General features: G+C 39.1%; 2 protein-coding genes across 2 annotated transcripts; both read right to left on the bottom strand.

The window, feature by feature from the left end:
* Nucleotides 1–165: 165 nt before the first annotated feature.
* Nucleotides 166–6,119, bottom strand: LOC129093396 (NACHT, LRR and PYD domains-containing protein 12-like). The gene is made up of 7 exons (XM_054601409.1): nucleotides 6,033–6,119; nucleotides 5,420–5,496; nucleotides 3,485–5,258; nucleotides 3,168–3,341; nucleotides 2,829–3,002; nucleotides 2,459–2,505; nucleotides 166–2,198 (listed from the first exon to the last, which is right to left on the bottom strand). Exons 1-7 carry the CDS (start codon nucleotides 6,089–6,091, stop codon nucleotides 1,666–1,668), a joined length of 2,838 nt encoding a protein of 945 aa, XP_054457384.1. The 5' UTR covers nucleotides 6,092–6,119; the 3' UTR covers nucleotides 166–1,665.
* A 4,212-nt stretch (nucleotides 6,120–10,331) lies between these two features.
* LOC129093830 (transmembrane protein 184C-like) lies at nucleotides 10,332–16,921 on the bottom strand. The gene is made up of 11 exons (XM_054601953.1): nucleotides 16,805–16,921; nucleotides 15,944–16,074; nucleotides 15,045–15,081; nucleotides 13,659–13,864; nucleotides 13,502–13,576; nucleotides 13,331–13,424; nucleotides 13,058–13,170; nucleotides 11,783–11,882; nucleotides 11,533–11,610; nucleotides 11,290–11,383; nucleotides 10,332–10,618 (listed from the first exon to the last, which is right to left on the bottom strand). Exons 1-11 carry the CDS (start codon nucleotides 16,919–16,921, stop codon nucleotides 10,332–10,334), a joined length of 1,332 nt encoding a protein of 443 aa, XP_054457928.1.
* Nucleotides 16,922–17,312: the final 391 nt, after the last annotated feature.

Raw genomic sequence — 17,312 nt, 5'->3', positions numbered from 1 at the left:
TTTGTTTCCTCTCTGCAGACTCACTATAACTGACTCTTCAGTCACTGAAAAATAATGTGATGATGATTTGTTTCTTCACTACAATTAACATTAAATGTACATATATTTTAACACAGCTTCCTGTGACACATCCAGACCACAACACGGTAGATTTTCAGTTTGTTTTTCATTTTTTATTGATGGATATTTTGGTTACATGAAAACACTAAGAAACTATCACAAACATAGCAGCATAAAATCAAAATACATAAAGAACTCAGTTACAAAAACAGGCATCTGAAATTTTATTTAATTTCCTAAATATCTGTTTTTTTATTGTGCACTCCAGGAAATACCAATCTAACTAGTGTCTTGATTAAAAATGGCGTATTTTTCTGATTTTGTAAATTAACTCTTTACATGAAACATGGAAACCCAAACATGAACATGAATATTTGACATTTGCATTCATCTCTTAACACATAAAAGCTGAACTCTAGAAAGTATTAAAATAGATTTCTAAGCCACAAAATATTTAATAATCATATTTGATGAGGTGCAACATGATAACAATTTGGTTAATACCATCTATAAAGTTTACTCTTCAAATGCTAAAAGTTAATGCAGATAAACACAATAAAAAAATGAAAGAGGATCCCCTACAAATGTTACATCACTTTTTCACAAACAGCACAAACCTGCAGCATAAAGGACACAAAAATAAAATATAAAGTCAACTGCTGAAATCTGATTCTTATTTTAGAAGGTGCTTAACATGATACCAGTATGTTTTATTTTAAGATTATTTATGGGCAATTAATTTGACAGCCAATAGAAATATATAGAAAACACTGAAATATGAACATACTGTAGACGAATATGTGACATGTATATTTATAATAAAATATAAAACATTTGAAATCTAGAAAGTATTTAACTTTTCGTCATATGCTGTCGTACAAAGTCAAAGATATATATATATATTTACTAGACTATGACATTTTCAAGACATACTAAACTATGAGGTTTTTATTAAATTTGTTACGACATACATTTGTAAGGCAAACTACATTATGACGTAAAGAAAATGTAGTATAGTATTTATATTGCGAAACAGGCATGGAGGCTGATACCTTATTTAATGCTGCGCTCTATTTTTAGTATAAAGTATAAAGATAAAACCAGTTCAAAAGGAGATTAAACTAAAATCAGCTCTTCTTTTACTGTACCGATGTATGTAGATGTGACAAAATCCTCAAAAGAGTCTCCTATTATGTAACGTTACTGAGAGTTGATAGTGTTAAGAGCGAGGAAACCTGCAGAACTTAATATATTAATAACTTTTGTACATATAACATATAACACAAGTACAATTTCCCTTGTAGAGAATAAACAAACAGCTGATTCTGCCCCTGTCAAAGTAGAAGCTTTAAAATTAAAGTAAAGTAAAGTAATAAAAGATACAGCTGCTGACTAAGCTGAAAACATTAAAATAAAACCTCATACCTATTTACATTAAAATCAAAAAGAGCCCCTCATCTTCATCCTGATCTGCTTAACTAGGCAGTTACACAATAATAGCAATGAAAACATACAAGTCATTTACAACACCGCATTGACATTTAAAAGTAATTTGGTCAAGTCTTACATAGTAAAGCAGAGACCAGGAGCTTCTTGCTGAATGGTCTACGTTAGCTGACAAAATGCTGCAGAGGAATGAGTGCGAAGCCCAACAGCAGGATAGAGGGGCTCTTTGAACTCCGCTCTGAAGGTATGGAGGCGGATCTGCTGGTCGGAGGAAACTCTGTAGAAGGACAGAGTGCCAGCCGGCCAGTCCAGATACACCCCCACCCGACTGGATCGCGAGACCAGGGACGATATACTGATACTTTTGTCGTTGCGCAGAACAAAACAACCATTATCTGAGCAAGTCATGCTCCAAGACTTGTCGTTGCGTCCCAGCTTGCAATCATTCCCATCCCCTTCCCTGCCAATGGTTCTGTACGTTAACCCAATCTCGAAGGGCTCCATCACCTCGACCTCCAAGTAGCATCGCTCCTCCAGACCCTGTTCACACAGCACCTGTTGGCAGCGATCAAACCTTTCTGGATGATCGGGGTATCGCTGCTGGTCTTCCACCCAGGTCACCTTTCTGTTCCCTTCAGAGAGAAGGAGGTTCCTGTGGGCTGTGTTGGGGTCCAAAGTGAGCTCACAGGCATCTGGAAGTAAGAAAACACTTTATTTTAGGAGCATAGGTTTTAATTGATGAGCTGGGCAGCATTAATGTCAGCAAGTTACAAAGGAAACCATCAGAAACAGGAACCTCCCTCCAGGAAGAATTGTCACTATTCTTGTTCTTCTCAAGCGGAGGTGAAAAAAAAGTGCAGGAGAATATTTTAGTTCACCAATTTGTTGAGATTACTATCTGCAGATGTATCACAACATTCAGCAATTGTCCAAGATTTCCACAAATACTTACATTTCTTGAAGCCCGGTTTCATCCGGTGACTTCCGCCATGATCAAGACTGAAAAAAAGGAAAAATCCAACAAAGAACAACCATTTAACTGACACTGTGTTGGTCTCAGAAACGTTGCAAAAGGAGTATGTATCGATTGTGAATCTTTAGTATTTACATGTATTGTTATTGCTATTCAACCTATAGTGTTACACTACAGCGTGATGACATTTTGGTTGAATTGGGTCCGATCAGAGGGTACCCTTGAGTTGTTTTGCTGTTGGCAGTAACCTCCATCTCACTCTAGAGGATTTTTAAAGGTACTCCAGCAGCACTTCTCTCTCAGCTCAGTAGGAAAGTAAAAAAATCTAGTTCTCCATCATTATACTTACTAGAGAGTGCTGAGCTTGTACTGTGGATCGTTCCTCAGCTCAGAGAGCAGCTTCTCTCCTGAGACTCCTGGGTGATTGTAGCTCAGGTCCAGCTCCATCAGCTGGGAGGTCTTTGAACGTAGAGTCGAGGCCAGAGAAGCACAGCCAACCTCTGTGATCTGACAACCTGACAGCCTGAGGAAGAAGTGTTTGGTTTATTAGCATGCAGGTTCTAGAAGTATTCATAAAGAAGTGAGTTTCTTGCATCCCTGAATGAATGTACGGAAGGTAGGCTTAAAATAATGAGCAGGAAGCTTTTTGTCCAAACTCAGACTGACGGAGCAGCAGAACAATACAAACCTCAGCGTTTCAAGTCTGCAGTGTTGACTGGACAGTCCATCACAGAGCAGCTTTACTCCTGAATCTTTCAGGTCGTTGTTGCTCAGATCCAGTTCTCTCAGAGGTAAGTAGGGGAACTTAAGACCAAAGGCCAGATGCTTAATCCACTCTTCATTCACTTTGCAGTCTGCTAGTCTAAAGGTGGATGACAGGGTTATAATGTGAAGAAGAAAAAGGTGCAACTGTGTGAAGATATACATAAAATAAGACAAGATTAAAATACTCGGGAGTTAAGAACCAACAAATACTGGTACATATTACAGGGAAGGTACACTTACATGGCCTTTCTGCTTCTCCTCACAGCTGGTATCAGCATCCTTCTGCCTTCATCCGTTGTGTTGTAACTCTTCAAGTCCAACACATCCAGATCGTTCTTTGATACCTGCAGCATGTAGGCCAGCGCAGAGCAGTGCAGGGGAGTCAGCTCTGTTTTTGAACGATCTGACAACTTGAGATATTCTTGTATCTCATCTTTGACTTTGTGGTCTCTCATCTCGACCATATTCTGGAAGAGGTTGATGCAGCTGTCTGGAGACAGGGCCTTTCGTCGGATGGCTTTGAGGTGAGTCAAGATTTTCTTTTCGGTATCTTGGCTTGGGTCCGGCGGTGTCAGCAGACCCTGAAGGACTCTCCAGTTTGGTTCAACCATGAGGCCAAGGAGGAATCGCAAGAAGAAGTCCAGGTGGCCGTTCTCCTCCTCCAACACTTTGTCAACTGTCATCTTCAGAAGATCAAGTAAAGTATGTTCTTTGTCATCCGCTTCGAGGAAGTTGCCGAGCTCTTTTGTGTTCCTGTTTGTGAAACATTCAAAGACAAAAAGAGCTGCAAAGAACTCCTGTATGGTCAGGTGCACAAAGAAGAAGACCTTCTTCTTGTGAAAGACTTGTTCTTCCCTAAAAACGGTGTTGCAAAATCCAGAGTACACGGTTGCTTCTTGTATGTCAATGCCACATTCTTCCAGGTCTTCTTCATAGAAGATGAGGTTGTTCTTCTGCAGCTGAACAAATGCAAGCTTACCGAGTTTCAGAAGGAATTCCTTGTGTGTCTTCAGAAGTTTCTCTTTGTTTTTCTCTGTCTTCTGTTTATATTTTCTGCTTCTGCGTTTTGTCTGGGTAAACAGGAAATGCGTCATCATCTCTGTTAGAGTTTGAGGAGTTTCAGCTTTCTCTTCTACCCCAAAGATCTCCTCATATAATATGGCAGCAATCCAGCAGAAGATCGGGATCTGGCACATGATGTCAAGACTCTGAGATGAGCGAATGTGCGAAATGATCCTGTCAGCGAGACCCAAGTCCTGATGGAACCTCGTCTTGAAGTATTCTTCTTTTTGTGGGTCACTGAACCCTCTTATCTCCGTCACCATGTCAACACACTCTGCAGGGATCTGACTGGCTGCTGCTGGACGGGTCGTTATCCAGAGGTTGGCATTAGGAAGAAGGTTCCTCTGGATGAGGTTTACTATAAGGTTACCCACAGATGTTACTTCACTGACAGATGTCACCGGCCTGTTCTTGAAGTCCAGCTGAAGTCTGCTTTCATCCAGACCGTCCAGGATCACTATAACCTTGGCTTTGACTAAATCTTCTGATTCTTTCAGATCCTGGATCGCAGGGTGAAATTCAGTCAGGAGCTCGTGCAAGCTTTTGTTATCGGGACTCAAATTCAGCTCTCGGAAGGCGATATTGAAAACAAAATCAACTTCCTGGTTTTTTGTCTCCTTGGCCCAATCAAGAATGAATTTCTGCACAGAAAATGACTTTCCAATTCCTGCAACGCCCTTCGTCAGGACGGTTCTGTTTGGTGTCTCCTGGCCTGGCAAAGGCTTCAAGATTTCACTGAGCTTGACTGATTGTTCAGAAGATTGTGGTTGTTTGGTTTGTCTGAACGACTGTTCCTCATGTGGCCCTTCACTCTCTGCCGTGGTGATGAAGAGTGTTGTGTAGATGCTGTCCAAACGGTTCTCTTGGTCACCGTTACCTTCAAATGTGAGGGTATATTTCCTCTGCATTGCTTTTTTAAGATTCTTCTTTGCTTTCAAAAAATGGCTGCCCTCTGAAACAATCAAATGCATGGTTGCAAATTCCAAGATGACAATTATGAATCATTATTAAATATGTTTAGCTCAGTCCTGCGAAAGTACAAGCAAACATTTGACCTCCAACACTGATGATGCAAGTATTAATGCACTAAAAAGAACAGATAATTAAACTGACCAGTGTCTTCCTCTGTATCTCTCTGGCATTCAGGATCTTTTCGGAGTTTCTTTCTAGACGGTTCCACAATCAGCGGGCTGTAGGGTGATCAACAGATGATTATATTAGATTGCCAGATATGTGCCAGTTGTCGGTTTTTGGGCCAAAGCTCGGTACGCTTTTTGTTTCAGAATAATTTTCTTTCCTTGACGATTAAAGCATACATTTATTCATACAGGATCGTAAATAATTCAACTAACAAGGCGTTCATACTTGGTCGTAGACAATTCCTGGACGAGTATAGCATGTCTTCATTCATACTTTGTAGGCGATACTTCCTGGACGAGTATAGCATGTGTCTATTCATACTTGGTAGAAAATAATTCCCAGAACTATACAGCATTTGTTCATTCATACTTGGTATTAGATATTTCCTGGTCCACTATAGCATGTGTCTATTCATACTAGGTAGCAGATAATTCCTGGAGGATTTGATCTTCTGTTCATTCATGTAGGATAGTAAATAAATCCTTAAGACTACAGCATGTGTGTAAGGATTCATTTTTTGAGTTATTGGCTATTACCATAATGTATTTTTTTTTTTTTTTACAAAATATATATTTAATTAAATTACCTTTGTGTCTTATCATCACCAAACCACACTGGCTCACCCATGGATCTATCATCCTTCATAGAGACAAGGCTGGGACCCGAGGCTTCACTCATCTGTGAACTATTAAGAGAAAAGAGTGAATTAATAAATGTGTGTGTGTATATATATATATGTGTATATATATACACACATATATATGTATATATATGTGTATATATATACACACACACAAGCACACCAACCACATAATGTATTATTTCACACATAGTAAGATACAGATGCAAAAAGAATATTTTACAGCGTGTTTTTCCTTGTTCACAGCTTCCCATTTATGATTGGCTGTTACATATTAGTTTTTGCAAAATATATATTTAATTAAATTACCTTTGTGTCTTTTTAACACCAAACCACACTGGCTCACCCATGGATCTATCATCCTTCATAGAGACACTGCTGGGACCCGAGGCTTCACTCATCTGTGAACTATTAAGAGAAAAGAGTGAATTAATAAATAAATAAATGACAATAAATACATTTAAATATATATGATATATTACCTGATCGTGTCACCACTCGAGCTGATTGGCTGTTCAGAAGAGTAGGATCCCCTCCTCCTCTTTCTCTTCTCGGCCATTTTCTTTCGTTGTAGCTGAAACTTAAATTTTATTTATTTGATCATTTCCCGCCTGTTTATTGATCATTCTGGCTATTTTCAGGTGAAACAACAGTCATAAATGATCAAAGATGATCTGACAGAGCCACATTTTATCATTTTAAACACTTTGTAGTCCAAAGAAACTTATCATCAACAGGAACTTCTTTCTTCCTGTCAAAACAGAATACTTTCAGCTCCCCCTTTCAGACTTTAAGATGGAAACGTTTACGGGTCCAGACTGCGCATGTGTGGAAAAGATCCAAATGTTGTTTAGAGACAAACACTGAACATTTAACCCTCCTCTGTAATGTTGTGGGTCAAATTGACCCGTTTCAAAGTATATTTTACAAAAGCACTTTTTAAGTATGAAACTTCTTCTACTTGCCTTAATTAGTGTAATCAACGTTAAAAAGAAAATGGTTCATATCATGTATTTGCAATTTTTCATGAAAACGAGTGAGTTATCCTCATGGAACTATGATCTGTGAGGGCTGAATAACACCATTCCTCCGAATACTGATTGAATTGTTAGTAATGGTGTTGGTGATGAGGTACAAACTATGTTTATTAGGATTTTTTGGTTTCTGACAACTTTTGGATGATTAAACATGCACCGGACCCGGGAACATCATTGCTGTTCCTGACCAAACTGACATAACAGGAGGGTTAAAGAGGCTTTACAGACTGTTTGACTTGCTAACTTATAAGAAATCCACAAAGTCAATTTATTGGCTTCGTTTTTTTGATAAAGTCGTTTAAATTCGTTAGTGATTAAAGTTTGCATCAAACACAGAGTAACCACTCCTTTAGTTCTTAACTGCACACTTATACAGGAAACGACATGTCGTCTGTGCACTAAAAACTACACACCATAACAAAGGACACGAACCAATCAGCTGGTTAGATATCCATCGAAAATATGTTACTCACTTTATTGAGTGGATTCTTTCACTATTGTTGCGGTGTGAGTCCGTAAATATCCAGTTTTCTCTGAAAGCTTTGAGTTACAGTCGTCGCACGTAGCACAAAAGTGGAGGAACTTAATCTTTTTATGACTTTACTTTTGGTCTCAAAGTCCATCAGTGATCTGTGGATGATTAATCCACACCCTCATACCATCTTCACCTCTTTACCCAGTCAGCTTCACTGTGACTTTAAGAAGTAATTAAAATGTGGAGGGTGAAAGGTTGTGTTTCAGAGGTGGTCACACAGTCTGTAAAACCTCTTTAGATGTTCAGTGTCCAGTTAATGTTGACAGTTGTCTCCAACAGAGGAGGAACATTGAAATACAATGCAAAGGGCGAGCTGATAATATTCTGTTTAAACAGCAAGAAATATATCTATTACTATATATCTATATAGATATATAGTAATAGATAGAGATAGATATATTTATATAGATATATAGATATATAGTTATATAGATATAGAGATATAGTATATAGATAGATATATATAGATATATAGATATATAGATATAGATATAGATATATATATATATAGTTATATAGATATATAGATATATAGATATATATATAGATATAGTTATATAGATATAGTTATATAGATAGATAGATATAGATATATATAGATATAGATAGATATAGTTATATAGATAGATAGATATAGATATAGATATATAGATAGATAGATAGATAGATAGATAGATAGATAGATAGATAGATAGATAGATAGATAGATAGATAGATAGATAGATAGATAGATAGATAGATAGATATAGTTATATATAGATAGATATATATAGATATATAGATAGATAGATAGATAGATAGATAGATAGATAGATAGATATAGTTATATAGAGATAGATATATAGTTATATAGATCCTCTGTCCTTCCCTCACATCGGCACAGGAAAAACTCCCCTAAAAACCCCTTTAACAGGGAGAAAAAAGGAAGAAACCTCTGGGAGAACGACAGAGGAGGGATCCTTCTCCCAGGATGGACAGAATGCAATAGATGTCATGTGACCAGAATGAACAGCATAACAGAGATACAACACATTCAATGTATATGACATAAATGATTCATATAATAAGACTACTTATAATAACAGCAGCAATTATTACAGTAGAATTATAGTTATGAAAATAGGGATAGTAATGTGATTAATAATAACTTGCTGCTGTGACTGTAACTTCTGTCCCCTCTGTGGAATAAAGTTGTTTGTTTCTTATGCACTGTCTTGCTGGCTGGTCTGTCAAAGCACTTTGTAAACCTTGTTTTTAAAAGGTGCTATATAAATAAAGTTATTATTATTATTATTATTATTATTATTATTATTATTAAAGTAACGTAATAATCAAAGTGGACATTCTGTGAAAAGTATTACTTTATTACCACAGATGGACCTGAAGTATAAGAAAATGAATTTAGTTGTTTTATGACAAATAATGAGTTAGTTGTGTAAATTTCTTAAATGTGTCACTTCTCCGCATTTCAAATATGATCACTTAGATTCTCTGGTGAAAAAAAAACTGTGATGTTTTGTTTTTTTCTTTACATTCCTTATGATGCCAACTACAGGACTATGTTTTTGTTTTGTTTGTCATGTGTTTGTTGTGTTACAAATTGTCTAAAGCTGAATTTAGAAAATGCAATACAATTTGTTTTTGGGACATTTGATTTTATCTGTTTGAATACAGTGGAAACAAAATGGTTGTCACCGTCTATTCGTTTTTATCAACATGAATCCCATTAGTTTGTAGAAAGAAAATAACTGTTAAATCTATTTAAGATATCATTTGTTTAAGATATCATTTTGTTTTTCAAGGACGGTCGAATAGTAATTCCTGTAAGAAAAAGCTTCTGATCAGCATTAATGGACTGTTAGTGACACCTAGTGGAGAGAAACGCTCACAACAAACCAATAACTGGAGCAGCTAAATGTAACTCAACCATCATTAATTGTGTTAAATCCACTTGTGTACTAACTAACTGTGTTAAACTAAATGTTACATCCTTGTTCTTCTGTTGTCTTAATTTTCCCTGATTGGAGGAATCGAACAACAGCGTTTCCTGGTGATTAGATGTGGCGTTTTTATTTTGTTATGATAGAACAAACAGTCAAACCAAGCGCAAGGACACTTCAGCACTGAGGGAGTGTTAAAGGAGACATATCATGCTCTTTGTTGGGTTCATACTTGTATTTTGGGTTTCTACTAGAACATGTTTCCAATCTTTAATGTTCAAAAAACACTTTATTTGTATCATACTGTCTGTCTGAATGTATATATATTCATCTTCTGTCTGAAACGCTCTGTTTTAGTGCCTGTCTCTTTAAGAGCCCCTCTTTTAAATAGCCCTGCTCTGATTGGCTCGTGTGACTGAATCGGATTGGCTTGTTGAATCACATGTTTTCTGACATGATATGCCCCCTTTAAACCGCAACAACAACCTAAATATGCTTTTTTGTATTAAATATGTTTTCCTTTCCACAGCTGGAGGCACATTTATCAAAATGACATCATTAGACATCCAAATACAGATTTAAAACTGGGTAATTATTATTTAAAAATACTCAACAAACATGGCTTTGACTTCACAGAGACTCACTCTCTTCCTTCGATGGAATCCATCTTTAATTTGGCTTCTTTGGAGACGGGTTATATTTTTATTCTGACTTAAACCGGAGAGTTTCTTTGCTACGTTCTGGCGGTGGTGTCGCCTGCCGGAGGAGGTGAGCCGTCGCTGTCGTCATCCCAGCTCGAGGAGGTGAACCCCGCCGGGGCGGAGATGGAGTGCGGCGCGGGGGTGTGGCCGAGGCCTTGGTACCAGCCGCTCAAGGACGGGGAGGAGGGCATCGACGTGGTTGCCACGGCGACGGGGTCCTGGGACGAGGACGCCGTGAGGAGGCCGGTGTGCTCGGTGTGTTCAGGTCGAACCGCCGAGCCGAAGTACATCTTGTTGGGACGACCCAGGAACGTACGGCCTGAGGGGTTAGAGATATTTACCACAATAATATTATTATTAATAATATTTCAACAGTTAAGAACATGTGATTCATTTCATATCATCAGTACAGTATTTAAAAATACTAATAATAAACTTAATTCATAAAGGAACTTAACAATAAAAACAGAATTGATTTACAACACAACGGAAATGAAATAAAAGGTCATATGTACTTTTTTTTTTTTTTTTTATGCTTTGGTTGTACGTTGTTTTTTGGAACTTACATGCCAATAAAGCCACACTGAATTGAATTGAATAAAAGCTAAAAACATAAAAACATTGAGAAAAACAAACTAAAATGTCATACAAAACAATCTCAGAAAATAAAATAATGGAGAATGTTTAAAAAAAAAGAAATGTATGATACAAGTTCAGTTAAATAAAGACATGAAATGTCTATAAATATGATTTAATATAAAGAATTAGAAAAAAATATAAAATGAAATAATACTACATATAGCAATTATATTATAAATATAATGAAGTTAAACCAACAAATAAACAAAAACATATACATGAAAGAAAAGTGTAAAGAAAATATTTTACTTAAATCTCTTTAATTAGCTCAAACTAGTTGTTTGCAGAACATTTCCTATTATTGATGAGTTTAACAGACTCAATGATCAGTAATGTGACTGAGACGCTCACCTGCATGGCGGACCTGCTCTGTGACATCAGCTCTGATATCAGAGAAATCCCACATGGCCAGAAAGCTGTCGAAACACGACCCCTCCTCTGCTTCCTGGATAGATGACATAATATGATAGATAAGAATATATTACATTAGATTATAAATTATTATATTATATTATAGATTAGATTAGATAATATTAGATTAGATTAAAGATTAGATTACATTAGATTATACTGATTGGATGGACGGATGTTTACCTGAACGTATGGTTTGTAGGTGAAGGTGTAGTGGTGAGCGATGGCAGCCAGGAACATCTCTATGCAGATGATGAAGTCCTGTATCAATACAACAATCGGTCAATCAAGAGTCAAACGATGGCACTTTTTTCACGTCAGAATTGAAAAAAAAAATCTTCAGGCATTTGTAGACGTTCAGTCATTGGTCTGAATACCAACAACCACAAACAAATACAATTTACAGTGTCAAAGGTCACATGACCGTGCGTACCTGCAGTCCGGTGGCCACGGCCTCCACGCTGTCCCAGTCCCAGGTGTGTTTGTCGGAGATCACGCCGACCTTCACCAGGAACGCGATGAAGACCGCCTGCCTGGAGAGAGCAAGAGGAGGAGATGAGTGCACCAAGCTGCATTCTCTCTCCTGTCCATCAGGGGCGACTCCTCTGGTTGTATAGAAGTCTATGAGAAAATGACTCTACTTCTCGCGGGGCTACACACTGATTGACAGGTCGACACCAGAGACGTATACGGCGTCTCTACGTCACTCCTCCTCAGTCCAAATATGGTCACTTCCTGTTCACTGGTTGTAAAAAAGCGAAGATGGCGAAGGCCATATTGCAAGAAAATTTGTTTAAGTTGCTGCTGTTTACATTCCTTATGATGGAAATTAAAAAAAATGCAATACAGGAATGCACTTCTGTTTTTGTTTTGTTTGTCATGTGTTTGTTGTGTTACAAATTGTCTAAAACTGAATTTCGTTGTGAATCCCCGTGTTGCATAACGACAATAAATGACCCATGAATCCTCTGACAAAAGGCATTAAATAAAAATGATTGCAAGCATGGCGGTTCTTGGCTTCTGTAGTTTAGTTTATATTTTGTCAAAAATTGCGGAAAAAGACGACCACTTGTTCCCGGAGCCCCAAATGTCTTGTTTTTACTTTTTTGGGGGACATTTGATATTTGTTTATGTTGAAATGTTTGAATACAGTGGAAACAAAATGGTTGTCACTGTCTATTTGTTTTTATCAACATGAATCCCATTAGTTTGCAACTGTATGAAAATAATCATTAAATCTATTTAAGATATCATTTGTTTTTCAAGGACGGTTGAATGGTGTGTCGCTTTAAATGTGGCTGCCGCAAGGAATTGTGGGTCGTCATTCTCTCTTATCTTTCCTCAATGGTGTACCAGTGTATCCAATGCTGAAGGACATAATAACAACTCTTAAATAAATCGATTTCAGTTCATGAAGTTATGAAACAGCAATGAAATGGTTGAAAATAAAATGTAATAATTATTGCATGATGATTGCTGTTTCTTTGTGGTATTTCAGACGTGTGCTTTGAAAAACAAGTTGCTTCAACTTCCTTCTTCCTGTTGAAAAAGCTTCTGATCAGCATTAATGGACTCTTAGTGACACCTAGTGGAGAGAAACGCTCACAACAACCCAATAACTGGAGCAGCTAAATGTAAAATGTCTTGTGTGTTACAAAACAATACAAAACACATCATGAGTGACTCTCTCCTTGCTTCCTTTCCTCACCAGAAGGAGACGAACACCACCAGTTTGACGCAGAGGAACTTCCCCGCCGGCCTGATGGGAGTCAGCTCCTCTTTAAGAGCTCGGTACAGCAACACTAGACAGTACATGGCGAACTGGAGAGAGAGACGGATGTCAGCAGGATATAAACGGGTTTGTTTTCATACCAATAAAGTGTGTGTGTGTGTGTGTGTGTGTGTGTGTGTGTGTGTGTGTGTGTGTGTGTGTGTGTGTGTGTGTGTGTGTGTGTGTGTGTGTGTGTGTGTGTGTGTGTACCAGCTGTGATATGTTGTTGATGATGACCAGGTAGGACCAGGCGTTTCTGAAGCTGAAGTTGGCCTCGTCGTAAACCCCGCACAGCTGACAGATCCTGCAGACAGACAACGTGGTCAGACGCCACAGTCTCAAAAAACACCCATCGCCATGGTTACAGGGGGTAAAACTCACAAGGCTATCACCGTGGTTACGGGCCGGACCACGGTGTACTGGAGGACTCCCAGCTTGCACCTGAACAGCAGCACCCTGACGGAGACAGAGAGAGGAACGGTTGAGACGTCATGTGACGGTGCGTTGAACAAGTGACGGTCACGTGACCTCCTCTTACTCTCCCATTGGCCACGGCGGGCAGCAGCAGAGCGGCGGCAGGTGAGGCTGCTGCTGCTGCACCTCCAGCATCAGCACCAGGCTCGGGTACTGGTTACTCAGGAAGCTCAGCAGGAACATCAGGAAGTTGTAGATGACGTAGGCCTCGTAGCACTCCCTGCACGTGTCCACGTAGATGGCCAGGCTGGGGTACCGCAGAGCCAACCACTGGAGACAGACGGGGGAGACGGAGGGTGAGGTTCTTATGGACGGAGACGTGATAACAGACATGGAGTAGAGGTGAAGCAGGAGTCACATGAAGGACAGGAGGAGGAGGGGAGGGAGGGAGAGAGACTGCTAGATAGACAGGAATTAAGGAAGAAATGTGGACAAAAGAAGGGAAGACAGACAGACAGAGACAGGAAGCAAAGACAGAAAGGAAGGAAGAGAGACCACAGTCAGACAGGAATTAAGTACGACAGACAGACAGAGAGACAGACAGACAGGAAGGAAGGAAGGAAGGAAGGAAAAGGAAGACAGACAGGGAGGAAGAAAGACAGACAGACAGACAAGAAGGAAGGAAGAGGAAGACGGACAGACAGACAGAGATAGGAAGGAAGGAAAAGGAAGGAAGACAGACAGGTAGACAGAGATAGGCAGGAAGGAAGCAAGGAAGAAGAAGACAAACAGACAGAGATAGGATGCAAAGACGGAAGGAAGGAAGGACGACGACGACAGGAAGAAGGGAACACAGACAGACAGACAGACAGACAGACAGACAGACAGACAGACAGACAGACAGACAGACAGACAGACAGACAGACAAAGAAATGAAGGAAGAGAGGAAGGAGGATGACAGACAGTCAGGAAGAAGGGAATACCGACAGAAAGACAGGGAGGATGGAAGGAAGACAGACAGACAGACAGAGACAGGAAGCAAAGACAAAGGAAGGAAGGAGGATGACAGACAGTCAGACAGACAGTCAGACAGACAGACAGACAGTCAGACAGACAGACAGACAGTCAGACAGACAGACAGACAGACAGACAGTCAGACAGACAGACAGACAGACAGTCAGACAGACAGACAGTCAGACAGACAGACAGACAGTATCACCACATTAACTATGTTGGCGTTTACTGATAACAGGCTGTAAGGAAACACAGAGTTGTGTGTATCGTGTCTTTAATTGACCTCTGGTCTTGTGACACTGTCCCACTGCCTCCTATTACGGGCTGTTGCCACGACAACGTAATGAAATAGAGTCAACGGATTACTCTAACTTGCTGCGTGAGTGTGTGTGTGTGTGTATTCATATGTGTGTGTGTGTGTGTGTGTGTGTGTGTGTGTGTGTGTGTGTGTGTGTGTGTGTGTGTGTGTGTGTGTGTGTGTGTGATTATGACTCACGCTGTCCAAACTGTAGATGGGCACCATCCACAGTATTCTGATGGAGACAACGAGAGAGAGCATGAGACCACTGCTGGTTAAAGCTGTGAATCAATGTTAACTTGTGTCACTGCGATGTGATTCCTCCTTTCTGTTCTGACTGAGGTGCAGTAGAGGACGTGTTGTGGCAGAAAGTCAACGCAGAGACGCAGATCTTGGAGTTTGCCACCAGCGGGGATGTTTTATTGCAGACGAGCTTACAACAAAATTCAACACGTTCATCCTTTCATCATATCTTATATGCTTTTCCCACCAGCCATCCCACCAGCCAACCACAACCATAACAAAACACAGCACTTATTGTATTCATATTAGTTTGTTGTATTAGTATTAGTTTGTTTATTGTATTCATATCAGTTTGTTGCACTTATTGTATTCGTATCAGTTTGTTGCACTTATTGTATTCATATTAGTTTGTTTCTGTACTTTTGCTCTGGTTTATGCTTTAGATGCTTGTTTAAGAAAGGAGATGTATAGTATGTGTATTTATTGACTTCTGTATAGTATGTGTGACTAGTAGTTCTCTTGAATAACCTGTATGTTGAATACACTTGACTGTAAGATGCACTTATGACTTCTGGTGACTAGTAGTTCTCTTGAATACCTATGTTGAATACACTTCCTGTAAGGTGTTAAATGACTGTAATGTAATCTGGTCCTCTTCTTACATCCTGTTCTTAAATGTCACGAAAACCTTTTTGGCAATACAGCTTATCCTTCCACCGGACAAGTTATTCTTATTTACCTCTGTTATGGGATTTGCAAAGAATAACAACTTGTTCTTGGCAATTCAACTCATTTCCACAGATGATCTTAACAACCAGGTTATTGGGGTTCAACACAACAAGTTCTATATCCACCTGATAATGGGCCTCTGCAGCTCCGGCTGGGTGAAGTGCACGATGTGCTGCAGGATCCCCCACAGCGAGATGGGGATGGTGAGGAAGACGAACACGCCGGCGATGAACCAGGCTTTACTGTGAGTCCCGACCTGGACGGACACCCAGAGACACACAGAGTCAGTCATCTTTGGTATTCTGATCGTTTGTAATGCACATCATTTTTACCCCACTTAGATATTCATTGGCAACAAAGAAACAAAAAACAAAACAGAAGGAAAACTGATTTTTTTGTCTTGATTAAGGTTCATTTTTCACATTCTTATTCCAGTTTTGCTTCATGTAGTGTTTCCATTAAGAACTTGTCTTAATGTTGACAGAGATTAAGAACCAAACAGCTCAGAGGAAGATGGTGGAGGAAGTCCTCAGGTACTGCAGTTAAAGTACTAATACACCACTGTAAAAGCACTCTGCTATAAGTAAAAGTCCTTCAATGTATGTCAGAATAATCAGTAAAATGTAGGTAAAGTCAGCACATATTTCTAAGCATGGCTGCAAATAAAGATTATTTTCATTATCGATCAACCTGTAGATTATTTTCTTGATTAATTGATTAGATGTTTGGTCAATAAAATGTCAGAAAAACAGTCTTGTTTTGTCCACAAATTTAAAAATATTCAGTTTTCTGTGAAAATATTCACATTTAAAAGCAGGAATCTGACTATTTTATCTTTAGAAAATGATCAAAATCGTTGCTGATTGATCTAATAGTTGATAAATAATTGATTTATTGTTGCAGGACATGAAGCTCATCAGGTATAATGCTCCTCTACTGGAGCTGAAGGTCCAGACGTGGTGACGGAGGTAAAGAAGGAGGTGCACCTTGTCTTTCTGCAGCTCCCAGATGCAGAGCGGCAGCACGGCCACCAGCAGCAGAGCGTACAGAACCAGAACCAGCGGGCGGATCCACCTCCTCCACTCGGCGCAGGAACACGGCATCACGGCTGCTCGGCCCTCAGCGACGGCTACGACCACATCCTGAACCAGAGAGCCACACCTGAGGGCCCGACCAATCAGGTGATCAGGAGCAAACAGGTATGTGAGCATCGTCCAGGAATGATAACACTATGTTTTATTGTACAAAAGTATAAAGACAATAACCTGGATCAGAATAGCGAATACAACATCTTTATTTTAACAAATGTTCCAAGAGGCTCTAACAAAACACAAAAATGTGATTTTTAAAGGATTTTTTGAGATTTTTAAAGGATTTTTAACCCCTAGCTAACAAAACATATATTTTATTTTGTAAAAGTAGAAACATATTAATCTGATTTATCTTAAAATGTGTCCGCAGTCTACCCAAATTAAAGTGGCTCTTTATTTTTCA

This window comes from Anoplopoma fimbria, chromosome 7 (assembly GCF_027596085.1).
Source record: "Anoplopoma fimbria isolate UVic2021 breed Golden Eagle Sablefish chromosome 7, Afim_UVic_2022, whole genome shotgun sequence".
Lineage (NCBI taxonomy): Eukaryota > Metazoa > Chordata > Actinopteri > Perciformes > Anoplopomatidae > Anoplopoma > Anoplopoma fimbria.
This window is presented reverse-complemented; position numbering and strand designations above follow the sequence as displayed.